The sequence below is a fragment of the Lycium barbarum genome, chromosome 8, assembly GCF_019175385.1.
Source record: "Lycium barbarum isolate Lr01 chromosome 8, ASM1917538v2, whole genome shotgun sequence".
NCBI classification, from domain to species: domain Eukaryota; kingdom Viridiplantae; phylum Streptophyta; class Magnoliopsida; order Solanales; family Solanaceae; genus Lycium; species Lycium barbarum.
This window is the reverse complement of record NC_083344.1, coordinates 1,869,608-1,897,146: the sequence shown is the minus strand read 5'-3', so window position 1 is coordinate 1,897,146 and position 27,539 is coordinate 1,869,608. Positions and strand designations below refer to the sequence as shown.

General features: G+C 34.8%; 1 protein-coding gene and 1 long non-coding RNA gene across 7 annotated transcripts; one reads left to right on the top strand and one right to left on the bottom strand.

Moving 5' to 3' along the window:
- Positions 1-1,312: 1,312 nt before the first annotated feature.
- LOC132605644 (uncharacterized) lies at positions 1,313-14,424 on the bottom strand. 6 transcript variants are annotated; one of them, XR_009569269.1, is made up of 7 exons: positions 14,358-14,422; positions 11,913-13,056; positions 10,588-10,639; positions 5,461-5,687; positions 5,147-5,269; positions 1,737-2,018; positions 1,313-1,640 (listed from the first exon to the last, which is right to left on the bottom strand). It is a non-coding gene; the product is annotated as an uncharacterized LOC132605644 (long non-coding RNA). The 6 variants fall into 6 exon arrangements; XR_009569272.1 differs by lacking the exon at positions 5,461-5,687 and having other exon boundaries at positions 14,358-14,424; XR_009569267.1 differs by lacking the exon at positions 10,588-10,639 and having other exon boundaries at positions 14,358-14,421.
- Positions 14,425-19,356: 4,932 nt separating this feature from the next.
- On the top strand, positions 19,357-24,225 carry LOC132605642 (CDT1-like protein a, chloroplastic). The gene is made up of 7 exons (XM_060318815.1): positions 19,357-19,786; positions 21,367-21,486; positions 21,812-22,046; positions 22,637-23,224; positions 23,361-23,562; positions 23,649-23,739; positions 23,889-24,225. Exons 1-7 carry the CDS (start codon positions 19,437-19,439, stop codon positions 23,944-23,946), a joined length of 1,644 nt encoding a protein of 547 aa, XP_060174798.1. The 5' UTR covers positions 19,357-19,436; the 3' UTR covers positions 23,947-24,225.
- Positions 24,226-27,539: the final 3,314 nt, after the last annotated feature.

Below are 27,539 nucleotides of genomic sequence, written 5' to 3'. Positions count from 1 at the left end.
TTTGGGACCCAAATTTCAAGTTTTGATTTAACAAGAGTATTTGTTTCTGAAATCTGCACAAAATTTTAACTTCAATTTCATATCATGATTGAAATACGAAATTATCCAAAAAAGTAAGATTTCAAATTATGATTTCAAAATTTTTTAAATGTTAAACTTGACCCGTAAGTTTATAATTTGCAAACAAAAACCTATAATTTTAAATTTTGCAAAAAAAAGATTGATGCTCGATGTAATAGCTAGTTACTGCTAATGTATATTTTTTGACCAGTTGATCTTTGTAAAATTGTGTATATTTTAATGTTTGTAATAGTATGTAATTGCCCAACATTTATTTATTTTACAAAAGTAACATGAAGTATGTGATTTATTAATGATGGCCCTTACGATCTTCACTCAAGTCACCTCTGAAATTAGAAGGTCACCAGTGGATGGCCCAGCTCTATTGTTCCCACCATTAGTATTATTTTTTGGTCTTCCTTTTGCCTTCTTACATGAATTTTCAGTAACAATGCCATGATAATCATCATCATCTGCCTCCACGTTATAGTCGGGATCATTGAAATCTTGATTCTCGACCTGACCCTCCACATTAACTACTCCATTCCCTTCATCCTCACTTTTTTTCAGTAGCATCTACACCATTATTCAAAGCACTAGATCCCTGAAATACCCCATCCAAAATGTCCAACCACTCCTATAGAAGACACAAATAAAAAAATACTAAGCCACACATGTCGTTCTTCGATTCGAAACACAAATATATACATTGAGAGATGGACCACTTTTTTCGAGATGCAATAGCCAACGGTAAAGAAACCAAAAACAAAAAAAAAACACTACCATTGCTTTCTCTAATGTTCCGCAAAGCTGACATAGTGGTCCATTTTCGCCTTAATTACATGAGCATTGTAGAAAACATAGATCAACTTCAATGACACTTGAAGAAAAAGCATGCATTGCTACCGCTATACGTGTAAAATAGATATCCTAAATTGACCAAATTACTAAATATATAATTCTAAAAGAAGCTTAAATACTACTCCCTCTGTCCCATAATAAGTGTCACTTTAGCCAAAAGAATTTATCCCATAATAAGTGTCACTTTAGAAAACCAGAACATAAATTGACTAGTTTTTTTCAACTCTGCCCTTAGACAAAAAGTGACAAGTTTATATGTTCAAAACAAAAGGTCACATAGTAACTTGGTATATAAGGATAGTTTAGCAAATTTTACATTGCATTATTGGTTTCTCAATATGCATGATTTTGACTAAAGTGATACTTATTATGTGACGGAGAGAGTAACATATTCTATATGGGACAGAGGGAGTCACATATTATAGACTAACAAAAATATAGTACTACAATATCATAAGAGAATTAAATAGACTATGGGAAATCGACTAAAAAAAGATAATGAATGTCTACTGGAATGACAAAACAACAACAAATCCCTAATCCTTTTCTATTTTGATTTTCTTATAAATTATTGAATGAGAGTCTTTTTTGTCTCCGCAATCCCTTGTTTTCTTCGTGTGTTTTTTCTGCACCTCTATTGCGTCTTCCTCAATTTCAATTGCAGCAATAGTTCCAACTTCATGCATCTCTTCAGCAATTGCGCTTTCAAACAATCATGCCTGTAATGAAGTACGAAATTTATTGGATTATCAAGTATTTTATAACTAAACTGTAAGCAGTAACATTTTGGGTGAACAAATAATATCATATATTACCAATTTTGCAGCTCGTTTGCTTTTTGAAATGTCGGGTTGATCAATACACCACTAATACGAGTGGTAGATATCCTCACAACAAACAAATAAAGTTTAGCATAGATGTAATTCATAAAGAACTAATTGTGAAGGTAAAAAAAAGTTTTCGATATATTACCTTGATACGTCAACCCTTTCACGTCACAAAATGCTACGACAGGTTTTGTATCTATCAGTTTTTGTAGTATTTCCCCATCTTTTTCAGCTAGCTCACCCCACAAGGTCACAATTCTACGTTCATACCTAAAAGTATCAATGGATTATGTATTAGTTGCAGGAAATAAGCAAACATTCTTATGACAAGTGAGGGATGGCTCAGTGGTTAAGCACCTCCACCCACGACCGGTAGGTCCTGGGTTCGAGTCACACTGGAGGGGAAGTGTGGAAACACTATAAATCCTCCTAAAATGGGAGGAAAAAAAAAAAGCAAACATTCTTATATGCTTGGAGCTACAAAAACGCAATCACTAATTGTAGTTGGTTATTTCTTTCAAACTAGTTTATATGCTTGGAGCTACAAAAACACAATCACTAATAGGATGCTTAAGAGTCTCTATAAGTCCTCAGTTTTAGCAGAGAGATTCAAGGCTTGTATTGCTGATTCAGCTAGTCCTAAGCTTGGATCATAACTGTGGACTGGAAATGCAACTTGTTTCAATCTTGCCATTATAATAGAATTGTGTCTACATTGGAAGCATAGAACCATTTGTCAAGTCATTCCTATTCTGATTTTTTTGAAAGCTGGTCAAACTTTGCTTTTGTGAGATGTTTACTCATATTTCAGTTTCAACATTCACTATAGTTCTTATTGTAGAGATGTAGTTGCTGGGGGGATTTGGTTTCGACTTAGCCTATCATCCTCCTTTTTGCAAAATGTTTAGCACGTATAAGGGCGCTTCAGTTTCAGGATTTATTATATAGAGTGATTTTTTTAATATTCAGGTACCAGTACGATGTCAATGCTCCTGGTATTTGAACTTAAATAGATCTGTGACTAATGCCAATACAATTTTTTTTTGATAAGGGTATCTCATGCCAATACAATATTTCAAGCTTATGCCAGCTGGAATAATCTCAGCATGTTAAGGAATCCTACCAGGCAAATCTTCTTACTTTAATTCATATTCTAGCCTGGTATCAATTTCTTCATTATGAAACCCTCACGTTTGTACTGGCCATAGAGTACTTAAACAGATCTCTTAATCAACTTAGATTCAACCCTGACTTCAAACATCATCCCAGGTGTGCTAAGATGAACTTGCTACATATGTTTTGCAGATGATCTTATCCTATGCTGCAAGGCTGACTTGGTATCCATCAGACTTATCCTAGAGAGGTTTGAGCACTTCTCTAGTGTTTCAGGGCTAAAGGCAAATCTAGAAAAAAAGTTCACTTTATGTTGCTGGGATATCATTGGAACTTCGAGAACAAATTTTGGCTGAGATGCACTTCGCGCCTGGAGAGTTACCTTTCAAATACCTGGGAGTGCCACTCTCTTCTAAGAAGCTAACAATCAGTCAGTGTATGCCTCTATTTGAGAGGATTGTTGCAAGAATCAAATGTTGGAGCACGAAATTTTTGTCATATGGAGGAAGAGTCCAATTAATCAAAGTGTCTTGTTTGAGATGCAAACATATTGGGCCCAGGTGTTCCTACTACCAAAAAAGATACTCACTCTGGTCACAAGTATATGCAGGAATTTCCTCTGGACTGGCTAAAATGAATATACATGAAGACCTCCTATCAGTTGGGATACTATGTGCCAACCCAGAGCAACAGGGGGACTGAACATTATCAAACTTTTTTCTATGGAACAAAACAGCAATATATAAACTCCTGTTGGCAGTAGCAAAAAAGAAAGAGAAGCTATGGGTTTTGTGGGTTCATACGCATTATATAAAGAATCCTGAATGGTCATTAGTGGACACACCAAAACAGGCTAGTTGGCTCATAAGGAAAGTGTTTGATGTTAGGAATTGGCTTGATACTGATGTAAATCCTAACCTTGCTATTGACAGCTACACTATGCAGGGCGAATTCAGCATAAAGGAAGCGTACAAAGATCTGTTGCCAAGGTATCCTAGAACTGAATGGAAGAAATTGTATTTGGCGAAGGGCATGCTGCCTAGACACCAATTTGTGCTATGGCTAGCATTGCACAAAAGGCTGTCTACTGTCGACAGATTGAGCAGCTGGGGATTTCAAGTGCCAGTTGATTGTGTTCTCTGTGGCACCACTGCCATGGAAACACACGACCATCTATATTTTGGGTGCACTTATTCCAAAGGCATTTGGCAACAATTGGTAAGATGGACAGGTACACGCAGGCAGGTGGAAGGCTGGGTGCAAGAGGTGCATTGGGTGAACTCACAGGTGCGACATAATAGAGCAAAAGGAGATATACTAGCCTTTATATTTGCTGCAGCAGTCTACCAGATATGGATGGAGAGAAATGGCAGAAGGCTTCAACAACGGTGTCGAGATGCTACGTTGATTGTTAGAGACATTATTCTGCAAGTGTTTATCAAGGGGCAAAGAATGGTTAACTGGAATACCATACTAGAAGCGCTCAATAGTTTTCCATGTTAAAAGGCTCCTATGCTGCTACATGATGAGGCGTAGCCATGGATCTTCCTGCAAAGGGCCATGGCTAGACTGCTGATAGTTTTTTTTAAGCAATCGGTTGCCTTATAGGAATTTGTTGAATTTGGTTTATACTTGAGAATACTGATTCTAGAGTCCCATGAGTCTGTCTGTACATACACTTGTTCAATGGTTGAAATGAAAATTGTTACTTCGACCAAAAAAAAAGGATCATCACTTACAATAAAAAGTTCTCTCCATCTACCTGCTGTTACTTGTGCGTATACATGAGATATTACCATGTTTTGATTCCAAGCCACTGAATATCTTAACACATTGTTTGAATAATTCAAGAAACTATTCAAACTAAAAATCCAATTACTGTGCTTCATGAGATATTGTATCACATACCTAGTATAATCCTCCTCCTACTGTTAGTAAAGTATCCCTATTTTTTAAAATTTTATTTGATAGGATGCAGTCTCACCAACTGGAGGAAGCAGGTCCATCATTGATGTTCATCACAGAAGAAATTATTTCTTTATCCCACAGAATGAAATTGGTCAGGACGTTTTCATAAGAGCCACAGAAATAAGGGGACTGCCTAGCATAATTAAAATGCCCTCCTGAGATGGCAAACAAATTAAAGTACGTGTTGCGAAAAATATGCTGGATTCACATTTGAAAGGAAGTCTTTTCGAATAAGGCAATACAATGGTGACAATAATCATAGCAGCCGCAGAGGTATATCTTTAAGATAAAGGGAATAAAAAGCTGTAACGACATACCAATATAAATGCCTTTCTCTGCCTGATTCTCTTCTTCTCATTCCTCCGCTTGACACTTCCTTAATTGGGATTGTTTGGACTTATAGGTTCACCGGGTGGTATATTTTATCCATGCATACGGACCTAAATTCCAAAAGAAAAAAAAAAGCTTCTAACTTCTTTTCATTCTGTCAAAATTCAAAAGTCAATAAAAATCATAGCCGAAAATATTTTTAGGGAATGTTTTCCTTTTCTAGTGTGGTTTGTTTAAATAGTTGGAGAAAAAAAAATCTCCAAGGAAAATGTTTTCCACCAAAAGAAAGGAAGTGACTTACATCACTTCATGACAAAGCCAGCTTCTTTACAATCCCAACACTTTGACATTTTTGTGACTTGTGAATGTGAACACTCAAGAAAATCATCAAAACGACATCCTCATGTTCCGATCCCCCACCTCGTACCATTACAATCCCAACTAAACTCGAGAAAATGATCAAATGCTCTTGTCCCAAATTAGTTGTCATATTTCGCTTCTCGAAAGTCAAACTATGCAAACTTTGACCTACATTTTAAGATATATTTTCCATCAAATTGACATGAGAAAAGTTGCAACTCATATGTTATCATTGTCATAAAAAGCAAAAAAGCAAAAAAGTTGCAACTTACGGTTGAGACGGGTAAATGATTTCTCCAGCTAAAATATTTCCTATGGAAGACACTTTCTATGTAAAAGATATTTGTCTATACCAAAAGCACCCCAAAAAAATCGTAATTTGCATAGCGAAATGCCCAAATCTGAAAATGGAATAAAACCTTAAACCCTAGGTTGCAAATCAACCAGGTAGGATCTTCACAAGATATGATGAGTTATCCATCAGACTTGTAAAAGAAAGAGATTAGTTATCCAGCAGTAGCCCGTATTTCAATGGATACAAATGATAAAACCATTCATCAAGGTTTCATCAAAATGCAGAAAATCATGACATGTGAGTTGAATATAATAACGAATAAGATAATTACACCTCTCGACCTATCTGAACACATTAACCCAGGGACACCTGTTTGTATAATTAATAAAAAAAAGAATGCTAAGTAGTCTCCAATGGGGGAAAAAAAACAGTTTCTTAAAATGAACAGACATATGAGACTAGTGTGGCAGAATATGTTATTAAATTATAAATATATTGGTATTGAATATAAACCAGATAAAAAATGCAGGCCCAACAGAGGTTCCGAGCTAAACGGTGCACATTCTTACACGAGAAGTGGCAGAGTAGAGAAGGAACTAGGTACTAGATAGGTCAAGACTTAAAAAAGACCCTTACCTCAGTTAAGAATTCAATGTCATCCGTGGAATGAAGCCACACCGGCACCATCCATCCACACACCCCTACCTGCCTACCTCCACACCCACCCCCCACCCCCACTTACCCCACCTCCCTCATGCCTACCACCACCACCAAAAGTTACACTCCGATTCTAAAAACTTCAAAGTGTTTTGCTTTAAATATATCTAAATGCTCTTAAAATGACATTTTCCAACTTTGCCTACCAAAATACAAGAAAATGGGTAGAAAACTCACTTCTTTTCCGTGGAATTGTTTTTCCCTCATACCAAACACACCCAATAACAAAAGCAACCAAAAACATCATAGTAATTTGCACATCCTATGGAAGACACTTTCTATGTAAAAGATATTTGTCTATACCAAAAGCACCCCAAAAAAATCATAATTTGCATAGCGAAATGCCCAAATCTGAAAATGGAATAAAACCTTAAACCCTAGGTTGCAAATCAACCAGGTAGGATCTTCAATATGGCGAGTTATCCATCAGACTTGTAAAAGAAAGAGATTAGTTATCCAGTAGTAGCCCGTATTTCAATGGATACAAATGATAAAACCAATTCATGGGGGTTTCATCCCAATGCAGAAAATCATGACACGTGAGTTGAATATAATAACGAATAAGATAATTACACCTCTCGACCTATCTGAACACATTAACCCAGGGACATCTGTTTGTACAATTAGTAACAAAGAGAATGCTAAGTAGTCTCCGATGGAGAAAAAAAAAAACAGTTTCTTAAAATGAACAGACATTCAATAATTCTACTCATTCCTTTTTGTCCCTCATTTTCACTTCCTTCTTGGGAGGGTGGGGGCAGGAGGGCCAGATTGAGACTAGTGTGGCAGAATATGTTATTAAACTATAAACATATTGGTATTGAATTATAAACCAGATAAAAAATGCAGGCCCAACAGAGGTTCCCAGCTAAACAGCACACATTCTTACACGAGAAGTGGCAGAGTAGAGAAGGAACAAGGTACTAGATAGGTCAAGACTACAAAAAGGCCCTTACCTCAGTTAAGAGTTCAGTGTCATCCATGGAATGAAGACACACCGGCACCATCCATCCACACACCCCTACCTGCCTACCTCCACCCCAACCCCCCACCCACCACCCGCCAACCCGCTCCACACCCACCCCTACCCCCACTTACCCCACCTCCCTCACGCCTACTACCACCACCAGAAGTTGCATTCCAATTCTAAAAACTTCAAAGTGTTTTGCTTTAAATATATCTAAATGCTCTTACAATGACATTTTCCAACTTTGCCTACCAAAACACAAGAAAATGGGTAGAAAACTCACTTCTTTTTCGCGGAATTTTTTTTTCCTCATGCCAAACACACCCAATAACAAAAGCAACCAAAAACATCATAGTAATTTGCAAAACGAAATGCCCAAATCTGAAAATAAGCATAAAACCTTATAAACCCTAGTCCAAAACCGTAGGCTGCAAATCTAGTATAAAATAGGAAAAAGAAGATTAACCTAAAGGTCTCAAGCTAAGTTGCGCGGACTCTTCACTTTCGTTGTCGCACCCGTGTCGGATTCTCTAAAAATGCACTACTTTTGGAGTATCAGGCACGCACCTGACGATATTTTTGAAGAGTCCGTGCAACATAGGTCTCAAGCAAGCAAGCTCTTTTACGTTTAGGTTTGCTACTGGGTCTTCACTTTCGAAAACGAGTATCTGTAAATTGTTTCACAAGCTAAAATATTTCCCATGGACGACACTTTCTATGTACTCCCTCCGTTTCAATTTTATTTATCTTACTTTCCTTTTTAGTCCGTTTCAAAAGAATGTCTCTTTCCTTTTTTGGCAACTCCTTAATTCCAAATTTCCAAATGACATGCTTAAACCACAAGATTAAACAACATTTTGGTACATTACTTTAAGACCACAAGATTCAAAAGACATTCTTAAACTCTGTGCCAAGTCAAAATAGACAAACAAATTGAAACAGTCAAAGATATTTTTGCATAACGAAATGCCCAAATCTCAAAATGGCATGAAACACTAAACCCCAGGTTGCAAATCAGCTACTATAAAATAGGGCGATGAAGATTAACCTGGAGGTCTCAAGTTAGCTCTTTTACATTTAGGCTTGTTACTTGCTCTTCAACTTTGGTAATCGACTATCAGTTAAGCGGTGAAAAGCACAACTGAATGGTGGAATCCATGGAACCCTAAATCGGAAAATCTTAAGTTTTAATGACTAAGCTCCTGTGAAAAAAAATTTCCTTAAAAATTTGACATAAAACCACACCAGCACCATCCATCCATACCCCCATACCAGCCAACCCCAACCCCCAACCACCACCCATATCCACCCCAACCCCCAACCACCACCCATATCCACCCCAACCCCCTCCCCCCACTGCTTACCCCACCTCCCATACGCCTACCCCCACCACAAGAAGTTACACTCCGAATTAAAAAACTTCATAGTGTTTTGCTTTGAATATATGCGACTTCTCTTAAAATGACATTTTCCAACTTGAGTACCAAACAAAAGAAAATCACTTATTTCCCGAGAAAATATTTTCTTGGAAACCATTTTCCCTCATACCAAACACACCCTCTGTGTCATCTATACCATAATTAGCAGATTGAAACGCCCAAATCTAAAAATGAGATAGAACCTTAAATCCTTGTCCAAAACCCTAGGTTGCAAATAACTGTAAAGAGTGTAAAGAGTTTATATACAACTATGGGGCTAAACCGGGTAACAAACTCAAAATATGTGTTATGTGGCGTAAATATATTCTCCCAGTAGACATAGAGCGTAATTTTTATTCGTCTATATCAACAGCACCCAAAAATATTTAAATGTTGTAAGTCAATAATAAAAACTGATTATAAATGAAAAATGAAGATTATTAATACTCGGAGATATTGTTGTCGCCGGAGAGTTGAATGTGGATACGGGTCGGGTCGATAAGAGTGCTCTTGAAAAAACTGGTCGGATTATTGATCTTAGGGCTCCGAAACCCATTTTTGTAGCTGTGATTTCGCGTGGGAGAGATGATTTCTATGGAAATTTTTTTCCCTCATACCAAACACACCCAATAACAAAAGCAACCAAAAACATCATAGTAATTTGCAGAACGAAATGCCCAAATCTGAAAATAAGCATAAAACCTTAAACCCTAGTCCAAAACCGCAGGCATCTACTATAAAATAGGAAAATGAAGATTAACCTGGAGGTCTCAAGCTAGCTCTTTTACATTTAGGTTTGCTACTGGGTCTTCACTTTGGAAAACGAGTATCAGTAAATGATTTCACAAGCTAAAATATTTCCTATGGACGACACTTTCTATGTGCTCCCTCCGTTTTAATTTGTTTGTCTTACTTACTTTCCTTTTTAATTCGTTTCAAAAGAATGTCTCTTTCCTTTTTTGACAACTCCTTAATTCCAAATTTCCAAATGACATGCTTAAACCACAAGATTAAACAACATTTTGGTACATTACTTTAAGGCCACAAGATTCAAAAGACACTCTTAAACTCCATGCTAAGTCAAAATAGACAAACAGAGTGGGGGAAGCTATGGAGATTACTCATCTCCAATATGCTGATGATTCTCTGATCTTTTGTGATGCTGACAGGGAGCATATATATATATATATATATATATATATGTATATCCTCAATCAGCAACAAAATGCCTCTGTGGCAAAGGTATGGTCTAACCAGGGGTGGAATTTGAGTTTTAGAAGACTACTAAATGACTGGGAGATTCAGAGACACAAACTAGGCAAGTTTTTTGTCAAGGAGGCATACAAGACTTTTAACATTTACAGAAGCTAGATTGACCACTGGCCATGGAAATTGAAATGGAAAGTTAAGATCCCTTACAAAGTTTCTTGTTTTGCCTGGCTACTAGCTAAGCAGGCAGTACTAACTCAGGAAAATCTCATGAAAAGGGGTTTTAATTTTAGTCCAAGGTGTTTCTTTTGTGGTGAAGAAGCAAAGACTGTTAGTCACCTCTTTATTCACTGCAAGACTACCTTTCAGATATGGAGTTTATTCATCAATTTAAAAGGGTTAACATGGATAATGCCTGAAAAAATTGTTCAAGTCCTGGAAGTGTGGAATAGTTATGCCAACCTTTCTGGGCACAAAGAGAGATGGAGAATTATACCAGCCTGCATCTGGTGGCCTGTGTGGAATGAAAGGAACCTTAGATGTTTTGAAAATAAGTGTAATTCTTTACAGAAGATGAAAATGAACTGTCTTGCTTTATTCTACTTTTGGTGTAAACAGGAGTATATGGAAGATCTAAAATCATTTATGGATGTCTTAGGTTCTATATTAGTTCTTGTTACAGGATTGAAGATCTTCTGAATACTCCATTGTAACTATGAGACCTGTAACTCTTTGTGGCAGGTCTGATTTTTGAATAAATATACAAGTGTTACCTTATCAAAAAAAAAAAAAAAAAGACAAACAAATTGAAACAGTCAAAGATATTTGCATAATGAAATGCCCAAATCTAAAAATGGCATATAACCCTAAACCCTAGGTTGCAAATCAACTACTATAAAATAGGAAAATGAAGATTAAGCTGGAGGTCTCAAGCTAGCTCTTTTACGTTTAGGCTTGTTACTTGCTCTTCACTTTTGTAATCGACTATCAGTTAAGCACGACTGAATGGTGGAATCCATGGAACCCTAAATCGGAAAGTCTTAAATTTAATGACTGAGCTCCTATCAAAAATGTTTTCCTATGACATAAAAACACACCAGCACCATCCATCCACACTCCCCCACCAGCCTACCCCAACCACCACCCACCTCCACCCCTACCCCACCTCCCATATGCCTACCCCCACCATAAGAAGTTACACTCCGAACTAAATAACTTGATAGTGTTTTGCTTTGAATATATGCAACTACTCTTAAAATGACATTTTCCAACTTGAGTACCAAACAAAAGAAAATGAGCAAGAAAAATCACTTATTTCCCGAGAAAATATTTTCTTGGAAACCATTTCCCCCATACCCAACACACCCTCTATGTAAAAGATATTCGTCTATACCATAAAATTAGCAGAATGAAATGCCAAACTCTGAAAATGAGATAAAACCCTTGTCCAAAAACCTAGGTTGCCAATAACTGTAAATTAATCTTGCTCTTCTACTTTTAGGTTTGTTACGGGGGGAAGCATTATACATAATGTATCAACCTTGTATAAAAGGTGTTTATATACAACTATGGGGCTAAAGAGTATATATAAAAGGTGTTTATATACAACTATGGAGCTAAAGAGTATATACTAACAAACTCAAAATATGTGTTATGTGGCGTAAATATTTTCTCCCAGTAGACAATTTTCCCTAAATTCGTCTATATCAACAGCACCCAAAAATACTTAAATGCTGTAAGTCAATAATAAAAACTGATGATAACATAAAAATGAAGATTATTAATACCCGGAGATATTCTTGTCGCCGGAGAGTTGAATGAGGATACGGGTCGGGTCGAGAAGAGTGCTCTTGAAGAAACGGGTCGGATTATTGATCTTAGGGCTCCCAAACCCATTTTTGTAGCTGTGATTTCACGTGGGAGAGATGATTTGGAGCTGCTATGTTCGTTTTGTGTTGTGTGGAAAATGGAAAGGAACTCGGGTCGGGTTATATGTAAGCTGGATGGATCTTTGGACCAATTTGGGCTGAAATGGGAATTAAACGGGCAATTTGCCCGACTGTCCTTATTCGGGGGGTGGTCTTCAATTTTTTACTCTCAAATTGGTGGTCTTTAATTTTTAGTCCTTCGGTAAAATTCCTTGGTTCTGAGTTCAAATCTCAGCTTAGTTAAAAATTTTAAAAATATTGCAACATAAAGTTTGGATTTGTAAGGCAGAATTTTGCAGTTCAGGTAGAGTTGCATAAGGCAAACTCTCCCTTAAGGCAGAGTTTTGCCTTTAGGCATGATGCAAAACTCTACCTTAAGTTAGAGGTTTGCATTAAGGCAAAAAAAAAAAAAAAAAAAATACTCAGTTAGAATTTTGCAAACTCTGCCTTAAGGCCTAACTTTTGCCTGAATAAGCCTAGATTTGGATGGGTTTGGGTCGGGTCTTTTTACCATATAGACTGAGAAAAAAAAAGAAAAATTTCATGTGGATTAAATTAAATGACATGTTATATTTTATTGGCCAAATATGTCACGACCCGACTAGGGGCCGTGATGAGTACCCGATACTTGTACCGAGCACCCCTTATCTATCGTTTTACCTTTACTTCTCAGCGGGCCGTAGGAACTGTGCCATATATTTATTTTTTTAACATTAACATTAGCAGCATCATTATGAACATAGACTAGTAAACTTCGTTATCACTTTATACAACAACATTAAAATGCCAACACACCATATATCTAACTGTACTTGACTGACTGGGCATATCTGTCTACGAGCCTCTAGACATAGTACACTTATACATAGAAAGGGCCGGGTACTGATGTGCCCGAATATACATACACAAAATAGTACCGCGGAAGTGAGGCTCCGGAACAACTGGAGCACTGTAGAGTACCGCTGGTAGAGCTCCTAAGGATCAAGTCCACCTGTCTGCTGACCTGCGCGGCATGAAACGCAGCGTCCACAAGAAGGGACGTCAGACAATGCAAGCAATAACATAGAGTGCGATTAATAATATCATGGAGTCACAGGACATATAACGAGGCAAGAAAGTAACCTGTACATAGGAAGGCCCCTTTTTGGGCGGCTATCATGCATGGCTTGTCTTTCCCTTTTAAAAACGTTTCCCCTATATGAACGTAGAAAATAGAACTTATATTATGTCGTATCTTGTCGTATCGTGTCCTATCGTGCCCTATCGTATCCTATCGTGGCATATCGGGTCGTATCCTATCGTGGCATATCAGGTCGTATCCTATCGTGTCTTATCATGGCATATTATATCGTGTAATGTCATGTCTTACTACAGCATGTCGTGTCGTGTTATATCATGTCAATGTCATAGTATAGTGTGTCATAGTGTATCATGCCATAGCGTAACTTGTCATATCATAGCATAGCTTATCATATCATAGCATAGCTTGTCGTAACGTATCATATCATGGCATAGCGTATCATAGCGTATCATATCATAGCTTAGTTTTCCGTTGAAAATCTTTTCTTGTTCATATATATATATAAATAGAACATGTCATATTGCCGAGGCGTCGGCAGCCGATCCATTTAGCCATAAATACACATCCCGCGTCCGGGACGATATCATGTCATGTAATGCCAACTGATCAGGTGGATATGCGTGTATAACGCTCTGCCCTTATTCCCATCTTCCCCGTATACATATGCATACATCATATACATATATCAGCGTCTATAGCGCTCTGAATCTTTTATCATATACATATACTGGTATCATGTACGTATATCAGCGACTATAGCGCTCTGGATCTTTTATCATATACATATACGTGTATCATGTACATATTTTATAAACATATACATATTTCCATTAGAATGGTACAGTACTTATCGTTTGATAATCGGAACGAGGATCAAAAGTTTCCTTTGGATTCTACTCCAAAATAAGTCAAACGGAGCAATAGGGAAAATCCGGGAACAATGGGCCCACCTCGGGTCAAATGAGGCGGCGTACCAAATTTACGTACATTATATTTCATGACGTCACTTGTGAGGGTTTTAAGGTAGTCGAGTCATATTTATGCCAGTTCTAGATGTTTAGGAAGTTTCTCCAATATTTTACACAATTTCTAATTCAATTCTACTGAATGAAAAAGGGGAAACTTTAAGTGCGGATTCCGGGAAATAGAGTTGTCCCCGAGGCTCGTACCCAACTTATTACGTTTAAGGCATGCCATAGAAGGAAGGGTGAAGCCTTACATACCTTTTCCGCTTCATACACGTCTCCAAAATCAAGTTTCAAGTTCGCCAAAATCTACAATTTGGTCACAATTACCAAATGTTAATTGTAAGGCTTTAAGATTTCAATCTTAACCAATACTTGTCTACAAAAATTTGGGCAGCATCTCCCCTATAAATACACCATCCCCAAAATTCAACTTAGCCAATTTTTATCAACAACAATCCGGGAATTCAATCCGGCCAAACTATCAACACAATGACAACAACCATGACTACAAAACACAATATAACACAACTAGTCTTCTTTCCAACATAATGCAATAGCTTTCATTCCAACTTCACATTTCCAAAACCAATCTCAATGTTTTTACATTCATTACTAATCAAGATCATTACAATATAATTCGGAAGCATTTCATATCATTTCTACCAAATATTCACAAGATATACAAAATATACAAACTTTCCACCAAAACCATAATCCATCCAAAACTTCTAATCTTCAATCTACATATTCCTAACATATTTCCATCTTTCAATTTCATCAACCATAATCATAATTTGCACCTTAATAATTTCATTTTCATAATTACATAAATCTACCATAAAATCACAAAACTTCTCATAACCACTTAACAACCAATCTTTCATGCCAATATGGACTATTATCCTTCCAAATTCACCAACTAACATAATAATTCACATTTAAAACTCCACTTCTATAATTACATAAAAACTTCATTAAAATCATATAATTTCCTATAACTATTTCCAATAATTTTCCATGCCAACTTGAACCATTTTCTTCCATTTCCAATATAAATTTCACCATAACCACAACTAGAATACAACATAAAATTCAACTCATATTATTTATACAACAATATACATATATGTCCACTTACATATATGCACACCCACTTTGTAAACTTCCATATTTCCATAAATTCTACTCATTTCTACATACTACAACATAAACCAACCTTCATAACATAATAAAAAGGGATTAATTCTTATCTTTTTCTACAATCTTCTTCACTTGACCAAGTTGTCAACTTGAAGAAACAAGTGTTCTTTCTTCCAAAATAATTACACCAAGTTGTAAAGGACCCTTGAATTAGTAGGAATACCACAAGAAAATAATTTTTGGGAGAAGATTTCAAAGGGACAAAAATTGGAGAGCATGGCCGTATGCCATGTCTCCTTTGCTCTTCATTTGTTTTGTTTTTCTCCTCTTCTAATGTTCTTGAAACTTCTATATGTTTCAAGACAACTAAATGACCCCTTTTATTTAATTATCACATGGAAATTAATTAGAATCCATGGGCTTGGGCCATTGTATGGCCGGCCACCCCTCTTTTGGGCCTAATTTTTTTTTCTTCATTTTTTTGGGCCAACTCGGTTGATCCCGAGTTGGGCCTAGCCCACTGACCTTTCGACCTTAAAACGTCCATATCTCCTTGTACCGATGTCACCTGGGAACCCACAACCTATGGTTGGAAAGCTAATTCAATTATCTACAACTTCTATTTCTTGATATTTTTCCAAATTCCAAACTTATAATACCGTTTTTTCCCCTACAAGTCAGATCACCCGAAAACGTTTTCTTAAAAATATTCGTTTGGAGGACTTGCACTTTGATTTGGCCCAAGGGTCCTTCTTGAGTTGTGTTTAACTTCACATATGTGATTCATATGACTTTTCAGATGTCAAAAAAAAAAAATCTCGATGTGTGGGCCCCACCTCAGCTTACAAATAATCCGACGTAAAAAAAATACGGGATATAACAAAATATTTATTGAGTGACTTTTGATGTGATATAAGGAAAGTTGAGCGACTTTATTGTTACAAAACAAAGAAACATGAATTTGGAAGATCATTACTCATAGTTGGGTGACATTTTGTGTTACTACCTCCTGCCGTCGCGATTTTCATTTCTTTTGGAGATTACTCCCTCCTGCCGTCGCGATTTTCATTTCTTTTGGAGATTACTCCCTCCATTTTTTTGTCTTATTTGATTGATGAATTTTAAAAATATAAAAAAGATTTGATCATAATGTTTTAAACTAAAAAGGTGTATAGGGAGTGACATAGTTAGTTTGAGCAGATGCTTACTCATACCGATATTTACATCAAACCAATTAAACTTATTGTGGTTTATTAATTTAATAAAGTGGAAATATAAACTAATTAACCATAATAAAATGATAGTATTCTATGTGCAAACACATGTTATGTTTATTTGGTGTGAGCACTCAATATAATGTGAGTAAATTTTACTACTAGCGTGTGATAAGGTATTCTTCAGTTTAGTGGGAAAAAATGAAAAATTAGTTTAGACCAGGTTCAAATTTTAAGGCCTGCCATTTTAATATTCCTTTGAACCCTTTATACGAATTTAATATTTTCTTGAGTCTTAAAAATTTATGATGGCAGAATATGAATGTTGCAATTAAATTTTTATTAAATATATAAATACCTTTTTAAAAATAGACAAAAAGAAAGTAAGGAGTCACTTGGACATGATATGAAATTAATAATTTGAAATCATGACGATTTGAAGTTGAATTTTTTTTTTTGACATGTAATTTGGATTTTTTAAATTATATTTTGTCTCATAAACATAAAATTTCCACAAGTTTTGAAACCATCAAACTTATACAATCTTACCAAATGAGAAAATATAATTCATAAAAAAATTAATACACTACTATAAGGTCTTTCTAAAAAATATAACATCAATTGATCAAAGTTTAGTTCAATAAAAAAAAAAAATTGAACATGTAATGTAGTGTAAATACTCTTTAATATGCTATAAATATATTACCAACTTGCAGATCGTTTAATATTTGATATAAATTGTTGGTAAATATATCTACGAAATTATATTTTTTTTTTACAAAGTATAAACTTTTAGGTCAAGTTTTACATTTTTTTTAAAATTGAAATCATGATTTGGAATCCCAAATCATACTCCCTCCGTCTCAATTTGTTTGAAGGTTGACCAATTTGTGAGTCATACAAGTTTTCCTTTGACTTAATTTTAAATATAAATTTTTCAAGTATTTTATAATAAAATTTATATATTTGATAACTATATAAAAAGTATTATAAGTCTACACAATTAATAATTCACAATATAAGAAAGAGTTGGAGAAAATCGTAGTCAAAGAATGAGTTGTTTGACTTTCAAATTGGTCAACGTTCAAACAAATTAGAATGGAAGGAGTGACTTCTTCTGTCCAAAGCTAAACATACAAAAATACTCGAAGCAGCTAAACCAATTGATTATTCTAGGAACCAAGTTGTCCGAGTGCGAAACAAGTGCTAGAGCAGGGTCAAGAGTCTATATCAAGATTAATCTACTTTGTATTAAAGAAGTCTATATAAGTAGTTCATATATAGAAAAATATTACAAATCGTAGACCGTTCTTTCATTTATTACCAATTCCACAAGTAAATCTAGCTTCAAATAAATAAGTATAAAAAGAGAAATATGTATTGAAAATACTTGTAACGGTCACAAACCAAATTTGCACAATATTTTATTGTTTTGTATAAATCTAGATTCAAACAATATAAAAAGAAACTACTTATTGAAAATGATGATAACGCGGTACCACACAAAATTTGCACAATATTTAATTTGTTTAGCATAAATCTAGCTTCATCAAACAATATAAAAAGAGAAATGAATAAAATAATTTTAATTGTAACAAACGAATTTGGCAAATTACATTCCACTAGTTACGGCCCATGGGCCTTTCCCGCTAAGAAAGTTTGGCGCCAAATCTGACTGGCATAGTTGCCACGTCAGCATCCACCTCATATTTCCCACCAGAAAATGCTACTACATAGCTCTGCAACTTCTCATCAATTACGTGTTATTAGTATTAACTTTCAGAAAATATAAAATGATTTTGTAAGTTCTTTTATTTTTATTTTTAAAATAGACTATAATTGTAGTCCATATACTATCAAACATCTACAAATCAGATGCAATTCTTTCGTTTATTACCAATTACACTAAATTTAATTATTTAATAAATCTAGCTTCAATAAATTAAGAATAAAAATAAAATAAATGTTACTTAAAAAGAGAAATAAATGAAGAAAAGAATTGTAACAGCCTATACCAAGTCTTTATTTCTAGTGGGCGCATAAGTTGTTTAAGGGCAAAATTCATTCCGACATAACTTATTATTATGCAAAAATATAAATTTATGTCCCGCAATAAATTTAAGGAAAACAACACAAAATATGCTAAAATACAATATATTTACTCGCTTACCCCCCTTCTAAACTAATTTCGCTTCTTACCCAATCAACAAAAAATATTTACCCAAAAAACCCCTCGCCCAATATCCTTCCTCTATGATACCGTCGCAGTATAATATCATGATGATATCACGGAGGACTGCTTGAGTCCTTCTTTTAGTCCTCTATGATACCATCTCAGTATATTTATATAACATGATGGTATCATGAATGTCTTTGAAGTGTTTCATTGAAGGAGTGAAACAATTTTTCATGATGCCATCACAGTATATGTCTATAAAATGATAATATTATAGAGGTTTTTTTTTATAGAAAAAGATGTCTTTTGAATAACTGAATATGATACTATCACAATATATTTTATACCATGTTGGTATCATAATTTTTGGGATATTTCGAATAAATAATTTTAGGGGCATAAAAGTAAGAGGAGTATAGATGAACAATATCTTTCCCGAAAAAAATTATTTTTTATGAGGACAAAAATTAAAGAGCAACACAAAATAGGAACAAAAGTGCTAATGACCCAAATTACAACAATCCAAGGTTCACGAAGAACAGCCCATGAGCCTCTCCCGCTAATAAAATTTCGCGCCAAAATCTTACGTGGCAAGTAAACACATCAGCCTCCACTCAGCTTTCCCGCTTATTAGCGCCAATTCTGACCTGGCATAATAGCCACGTCAGCATCTTTCCCGCCAGAAAAATGCTGCTACATATAGTACCTCTTCATATTTCCATCTGCATATAGTACCTCTTCAATTTCTTAATCTTAGCTTAAACAGATCTCTTAATTTATTTTGTTAATCTATTTTTTAACTTAATGGAGTCATCTACTGAACCTTCTTCACTATTGCATACATTCAAGTCAAAGAAGAAACTCCAAATCGGATCCGACCCGAATGATGCATCATCTACCGGGGCTCCATCTATGGATCCATGGAGCTCCAAAACACCCGAAAAGCCAATCACAGCTCCTCGCCGGACTCGTAATCGGAGCACCGCACTTTCATTGAAAGATATCCGACAAGCCGCACAGAAGCTTCTGAAACCAAACCCGACCCGGAATGTGAAACCCGACCCGACCCGGAATGTGAAACAACCCGAGTTAGAGTCTTCTTCTTCTTCAGCTAAAGGGAAGAAGCATGTAGATTCGGTAAAGCTACCAGAAAAGTAAGTGTTTCTTTTTTTTCATTTTTTTTTTTTGGATTTTATATAATCTGGATCTATTTGTAAGTTTATCAAATGGGGATAATTTCAATAATATACAATTCAGCATGAAATATGACACTGATGTAGCCATATATTTTTTAATTTACATCCGCATAGCCAACTTTTTTTTTGCAACAGTATTTATACACATGATATACAACATATACACTTACTTTAGACAATGTATAAACTTTGTATAGAAGTGTATAATAATGTATAAAAGGGCCATTTCGGGTAAATTGTTATTTTCCCTAAATGTATAAACCACTAAAATTTTAGCTACCAGAAAAGTAAGTGTTTTGTTTTACAATTTTTTTTTTTTTGATTTTACATAATCTGGATCTATGTGTTTTAAGCGAAATAAACAATGGAAATGTATAAAAACACTTTAAGTTTCAGCAAATAGGGAAAATTACGCTCTATGCCTACCGGGAAAGGATATTTACCCTGTTTAGCCCCTTTTTTCTTTTAACACCTCTTATGCACTTTTATACAAGGTGGACACATTATTTACAATATATAATATTGTATAGTGTCGTATAATGTTGTAACCGTGTGTATAAGCACTGTTGCGAACAAAAAAAGGTTGATTATGCGAATGTAATTTGAAAATATGGCTATAAAGGTGTAATATATTATTTTTGGTTGTATATATTCTGAATCCCTCGTCTCAAAAGTAATTTGGTCATATAGGTGTAATATATTATATGGGGCTGTATATATTCTGAATCCCTCGTCTCAAAAGTAATTTGGCTATATAGGTGTAATATATTATATTGGGTTGTATATATTCTGAATCCCTCGTCTCAAAAGTAATTTGGCTATATAGGTGTAATATATCATATTGGGTTGTATATATTCTGAATCCCTTCTCTCAAAATTAATTTGGCTATATAGGTGTAATATATTATGTTTGGTTGTATATATTCTGAATCCCTCATCTCAAAAGTAATTTGGCTATATAGGTGTAATATATCATATTGGGTTGTATATATTCTGAATCCCTCGTCTCAAAAGGAATTTGGCTTTATAGGTGTAATATATTATTTTGGGTTGTCTATATTCTGAATCCCTTATCTCAAAAGTAATATGGCTATATAGGTGTAATATATTATATTGGGTTATATATATATTTTGAATCCCTAATCTCAAAAAGTAATATGGTTATATAGGTGTAATATATTATGTTGAGATATAATTTGTTTAAATTCATAGTTTCAATAGCATAATGTGTGGATAAGTGTTATTGGACGGAGACGGATCTAGATTTGTATAAGCAAAATAAACAATGGATTCAAAAATTCCGTTTATTAAATGTATAAAACCACAAAAGTCTGAATCTCTAATTTTAATAGTACCATGTGTTGAGAGTATAATGTGTTTCAATTCATAATTAAACGTTGACTCAATCAAGTTTTACGTGCGCTTAAATCATTGGCACAAAGCTACACATGTTCTTGTTTTCAGATTTTCAGAGCTGGGATCTTCGGAATGTTTTTTTTTTTTTTTTTTGGTTTTAACATTGGTGTGTTTTTGTGTAGGTACGAATTGTTGGTTGAATTCTTCAGTAGAATGGCCAATTCGGTTCGGTTGCTGAAGTTGAAGGGTTCTTCGACGACATTTACAAACATCAGCACAAAAGTGGAGTGTCTAACAGATAGGTATGCAAACGACATTTTCGATACATTTTTATTGATGATTTGTCTAATTTTGTAAAAATCACCATCTTTTAAATACAATGGCCATATAAGTGACTATTTGTGCAAATCCGCTGAGTATGTACACACTCAAATTATTATCTGAATACTCTTAGTTTTGAATTTTAAACACCTCCGGTCTAATTTGAAATAGTTGCCAGTTTGGCCATAAATAAAGGTGGTTGTTTTTGCAAATCAAAGAACACATGAAAACTGAACTTTGAGTGCATTTACTGACGATTTGTGTATGAATCATTGCTAATTGTGTGGCTCTCTGTTGATTGTGCAGGAAGTTTACTTACAAGCACTTAGCGCAGATGAAGTTTCTTTTACCCGAGGCAATTGAGATAAAGAAGATGCTTGTGTTCGATGAACGAACAAGCTGTATGAAGCCCGATCTTCATATTACATTAAATGCTAACGGAGTTGAAGTTGATGGGAAGCTGAAATCCTCTAGTGGCAATGTACAACTGTGGGATGTCTTCCACCATCGGATTTTGGATTTCTTTAAATCCCACCCTGAGGTAAGAGACATTTTTTAACTTGTGCTAGCTTTGACAATTAGAAAAATTGCTTTGCAATTGCAATGATATGTCGTGAGTACATTATTTGTTATTCTCAAGGCCAAATTGGGCGCGATTGGTGTATTTAGTAGCTATAGAGTTAAACCTATGTCGTCTTGAAATCATCAGCATAGTTTGAGATATTAAGTTAGCTCTGGGAGACATAATTTTAGTTTGAAGCTTACCAATAACCCTCTAGACATTCTGATATCTCTTTTCATGCAATACATTCTTGATTAGCAAAACTTAGTGTTGTTAATAAAAGGGCTCTAGCCAAAATATACAAAATGTATACATAAAATATATATTATATGTATATTTATACTTAATGTACAAAACATATACATTTATGGGCTATTAAGTTTTAGAGCAGTCCAAAAATGTAATTATCCCTTAATGAAATTAGTGTTGGGATGTCCCTTTTACTGCCTGATATCCTTTGCTCCCTGAATTCCTCCAAAAGAAGTTGAAAAGAGCAGGCTATACTTAGAGATTTTGCTTTTTCTACAAAACTAGTGTTGTTATTAACAAATGCTATTTCTGAATTTCAGGGAGATGACATTCCTGAGGAAGCATTACCAGGAGCATTCGGCACGTCAAAACAAGAGCACTTGACAAACTCGTCAAGTCCTGCAGGCCCACAGTTGATAGACGAGACACCAATCAGCCCAATGCAGAAGCCGCCAGTAGCTGTATCTCACCTGGCTCAATCTTTCAGGAAATCCTTTTCTCATCGAGCATCTATTGGCGCGGAACCTGAGATTGCTAATTGTTCCACCAACACCTCTAAAGCTGTCAATAAAACTCCTAAGCTGCTTTCAACACGAGGGGTTCGTTCTGTTACTTTACCACCATCTCCACTACCATCAACTCCATTAAAAAATACGAAGGGTGAAGATTGTTTGTCTTTGTCAAGTTCTGAAAGTACCCCAGCAAAATTGATGGCTTCTACACCTGCGATCCAACCTCCCAAGAGATGCTATATGAGTCCAGATGGCGAGTCAACCGAATCACCAATAAAGCTAGCTAGGCGCCCTCCTCCTAGTAGGTTGTTGACCTTTGATACTCCTGTGAAGAGTTCAAAAGTTACAGCAGATGATGAAATCCTTGACATTCTTAATGGGAATCTTCTACAGTCGGTAAGACACTTCTTACATGACACCATTTCCTTGCTAATAATAAAAGAAGTTGATTCTTTGAACTGAGAAATTAGGATATCTATATTTCTTGGTCTACTATTTGAGGTTAGTGTGCTAATTTTTCACGGATTTGCAGATTAGAGACAAAGAGCAGAAGGCATTAGAGGAGAATGATCCAGCCATATCCCAAGCGAAATGGCGGAAGAAAATGATTTCGAGCTTGCCTAAGTTTTTCGACATGATTTACTACCTATTTCAATCGATGAAACGTTCTGTGATTACTAAAGAGGAGCTTATGCACAAAGTGATTTCAAGCCATCTAGATATTGCCGATAAAAGTAAGTCTCGGTTCATAATCATTTGCATACACTTTGACAATATGATGCTCCTTCTAACCTGAAACTTTTTTCTTCTTTCTTTTCAGGAGAAGTTGAAGAGCAACTCCGGTTATTGCAAGAAATAGCTCCTGAATGGATTTCTGAAAAGCTGTCATCTAGTGGAGATCTTCTGTTGCGGTAAGCTTTGATTCTTCCTTGCACCCCCCAACAAATCATTCATTTGCTTTTGGTTAAATCTTGAATTCACCTCAGTGCTTGACTAACTTTAAATATTATGTGCTGTCTTCTAAGGGGCTTGATGTGATTATTATTGTTTTTTGTTGCAGTGTTAGCAAGGTATCAAATGCTGAATCAATACGCGCAAGAATAGCCCAAGCAAAGTGAGAGAAAGCAAGGGCAGGAAATTTAAATTCGGCCTGAGTTTTCCAAGTTTAGTTGTAACTGATATAGTTTGGTTAACTAGATTATTGCAATACATTGACTGGAGAATCATTTTTTATTACAATTTAATGAATTTTAACCGAGTTAGCCAGCAATATAGAGCTAATATGACTTTTAGTTGGAGGAACTTCAAGTTTCTTATATTGTAAACTTATCCTGTATATATGGCCATGATGCTGCTTTTGGAATCAGAATTTTAGTAATAATACTTGTTTTTGAATACTGATTGTTGAGTTGACTGATTTTGAAGAGAAATTCTTGTTGAGCAATGAGTTCTATAGAGCACTTGTATAAGCCAAATGAAACTTTGAATTCAAGCATGTCTTACGCACGTTCCTCTTATCAACAAGGTATGGTGAGGGAACCCGACCCCCCTCGATTTTTCCAGTTGCTCTTGTGTCTTGACCCCTCGATTCTCAAGAACTCGGTATCTCGAACTTTTGCATTTGTGCACATTGGTCATGAAATAACTATTGGGTCAAGAATAAAGTTGAGGAAATGCATTTTATAGTCATTAGTTCTTAACAGTTAATTTGTAAAGATATCTGTATTGTAAGGTTGAAATCTGTATTTGAAAAGTTGGAATCTATTATGAATAGTTACATAATTTCCACTTAAAACTAAATGCTAATGTTCTCTATATAAGAACGTCATTTAAGTTCAAATTAGATACTTTAAGTAATAACAACAAGAACAATAACTACGTCCCGGATCCAAACAAGTTAGGATCGTCTACATAAACCTCGATTTTTTAAGAGAAAGGGTAAAATGCAACAATTTCTTTTTTAATCCGCATTAGCTAATGGTTTGTTAAAATAATTTGAACCAGGATTGCTAATCGTTATAATAAAAAAGTCGCGATAACACCATTACTGTAGCCAAAATAATCTCTTAATTTGAAATTTCTTACTAACTCGAATGAATTGTAGTAAAATTCAAAAGGATTTTCAATATATTTTATTTTAAATTTAAGCGAAATGATTTCAAAATAACATGAGTAGGTGACTTTACTATTTGACATACTTAATTTAAACATGAATTTATTATGTTCGTTTCCAAATAATGAAACCCTTTTTGAAATGTCAAATCTACACATTCAAAACCTTTTTCTCTTCTCTTTTATTTTCAAGACCACTATTTTTTTTTCCTTTAGATTTTTTTTGTTGTTTATTGGCATGAAGGCAACACTAGTGTTATTTCATGAAATAATTCAGTCATAAACATTTGAAGTAAAAATATATACTACATAACGAAAATATTTTATGAGTAGTGTGGTAAAATGATTGATATATTTTCAAAATTAATAGAGTTTCTTACTTCAAACCGTAAACATCTTAATAAGGCGTGCTTTATCTGGCTAAGTGGATTTTGATGCCAATATGAACAGGTGGTTAAGTAAATTTCTAATATTGAATGTTTGAAATAAAAATACTTTTAATAGTGGTGGTGTCTTGGCTATGTTGACTCACCTCGACTATTTCATCGTAAATGTTACTTCCCATTTAAGAGTGTGCAAAAATCGGTTTAACTGACAAACTGAATCAATAAAAATCATTATTGGTTTATCGATATCGTGTTATTGAGTTAACGGTTTTGTAATTTTTTTATTCGGTTATCGGGTCGGTTTCCGGTTTTAAGGATTTAGTTAATGGTTAAACTGATAACCCAATAAACTTATATTAAAATACCTTTTTATCCCTAACTATATATTAGTGACTTTAAATTTAAATTTTTAAATACAAATCTGTATCTAAATTACATACCGCAGGCACGCTCATTCTCTCAATTCTCATACCAAACTAGGGCTTGTGATGCTTCTCTATTTCTGCTTCTATCCCTCACTTCTTAGATGAACAAATGGGATTGGCCTTGTCTATGAACTGTGAACTGGCCTTGTTTTGATTTTGAAAGATTACTACAGTGCATTTTTTATTTTTTATTTTGTAATTTGTGTAGACTTTAAGCATGAAGCAGTGTATATATGAAGTATGAAAACAAGAGAAAAAAAAAAAAAAAAACTAGCTGTGCATTTTCTTATTGGCGATGGTTTGTATAAACTAGTTTGAATTTGGTTATCTTCTTATTAGTGATTTCTTGTGCTTCAGCTACAATCTGGCCTCAATACTTGAATATTTCCCTCCTTGTGTTTTGTAGCTATGATTTCGTCATATTAATATCCTTGGCAGAGACATAAAAGCCTGTTTGGATTGGCTTATTTGAGTTACTTTTAAGCCATAATAACTTTGAAGCATTTTTATAGTGTTTAAGTAAGATAAAAAGTGTCTTTAAATACTTATTTTTAAGTCAAAATAACAAAAATAAGCGAAAAGACGTAAAGGTGGTAAAACGGATGTGTGCCACGAGTTCCTGTAATCAAATCTGCTATTTAAACACTGACTTTGAGCTGGTAACTATGAATTTCTTAGTTATCAAAAAAAGGGAAAAAGGCTTAACACATAGACAACCTCTCAAACTTGCCAGCAAATTTTATTTAGACATTTAAAACTATGGTTTCTTTCAATGGAGCAGTTGAATACATGATAAAGTTTTCCTATTAAATACTTCCGGTTCATATTTTGCGTGTGTTCTCAATTGGATGTTACATAGATAATTTAATCACTTAAAATATGTCTTCTCCTTTAATTATACACATCATCCTCAATTGAAGCATGCCCGAGGTTTACGGCTTATTAAGACTAATTCATATAATTGGATGAGGTGTCATATTTTAAGTGATTAACTTATTTACGTAATGTGCAATTGAGAAACGCGCAAAATATGAACTGGAAGTGTTTAATTGGAACACTTCATCATGTTTTCTAGTGTTTAATTGGAACAAGCCGTAGTTCTTTAAATGAAATTTGTTGGCAAGTTGAACGACGTATTAAGCCAAAGAAACAAAAGCAAATGCCATCAGCATTTCATACGTTTGTTTATCTTCTTATTAGTGATTTTTCGTGTTTCAGCTATTATTTGTCCCAATACTTGAATATTTCCTTGGTACCTATGATTTCTTCAAATTAATATCCTTGATACGGACATAGTGTTACTATTTCTTAGTTATCAATAAAAGAAAAAGGCAACATAGGTAGCCCCTCAAATTTCGTTTAGACACTTGAATTACCGCTTGTTCCAACACTTCCAGTTCATATTTTGCGCATGTTCTCAATTGCCAATTACGTAGATAAGTTAACCATTTAAAATAACCTATCTACCTCTCAAGGTAAGGGTAAGGTCTACGTACACTACCCTCCCCAGACCAGATTTGTGAGATACACTAGGCATGTTGTTATTGTTGTTGTTATATCCTCAACTGAAACATGCCCAAGGTTTTACGGCTTGTTGAGACTAATTCGTATAATTAAGTTAGGTGCCATATTTTAAGTGTTTAAATTTCTACATTATGGGCAATTGAGAACACAAAAAAAGAACTATTTGAAATTTGAGCCGAAAGTGTCTAATAAATACATTTTATCATCTGTTCAAGTGTTTAATTAGAACAAGCGGTAGTTCAAGTGTCTAAATAGAATTTGTTG

What these genes read in the sequence shown, in the direction of transcription:
- LOC132605642 (XM_060318815.1), top strand. Translation starts at nt 19,437, where the DNA reads ATGGAGTCATCTACTGAACCTTCTTCACTATTGCATACATTCAAGTCA. An exon ending in GTGGAGTGTCTAACAGATAG is followed by an intron (nt 21,487 to 21,811) that starts GTATGCAAACGA and finishes TTGATTGTGCAG; the next exon opens with GAAGTTTACTTACAAGCACT. An exon ending in ATGGGAATCTTCTACAGTCG is followed by an intron (nt 23,225 to 23,360) that starts GTAAGACACTTC and finishes ACGGATTTGCAG; the next exon opens with ATTAGAGACAAAGAGCAGAA.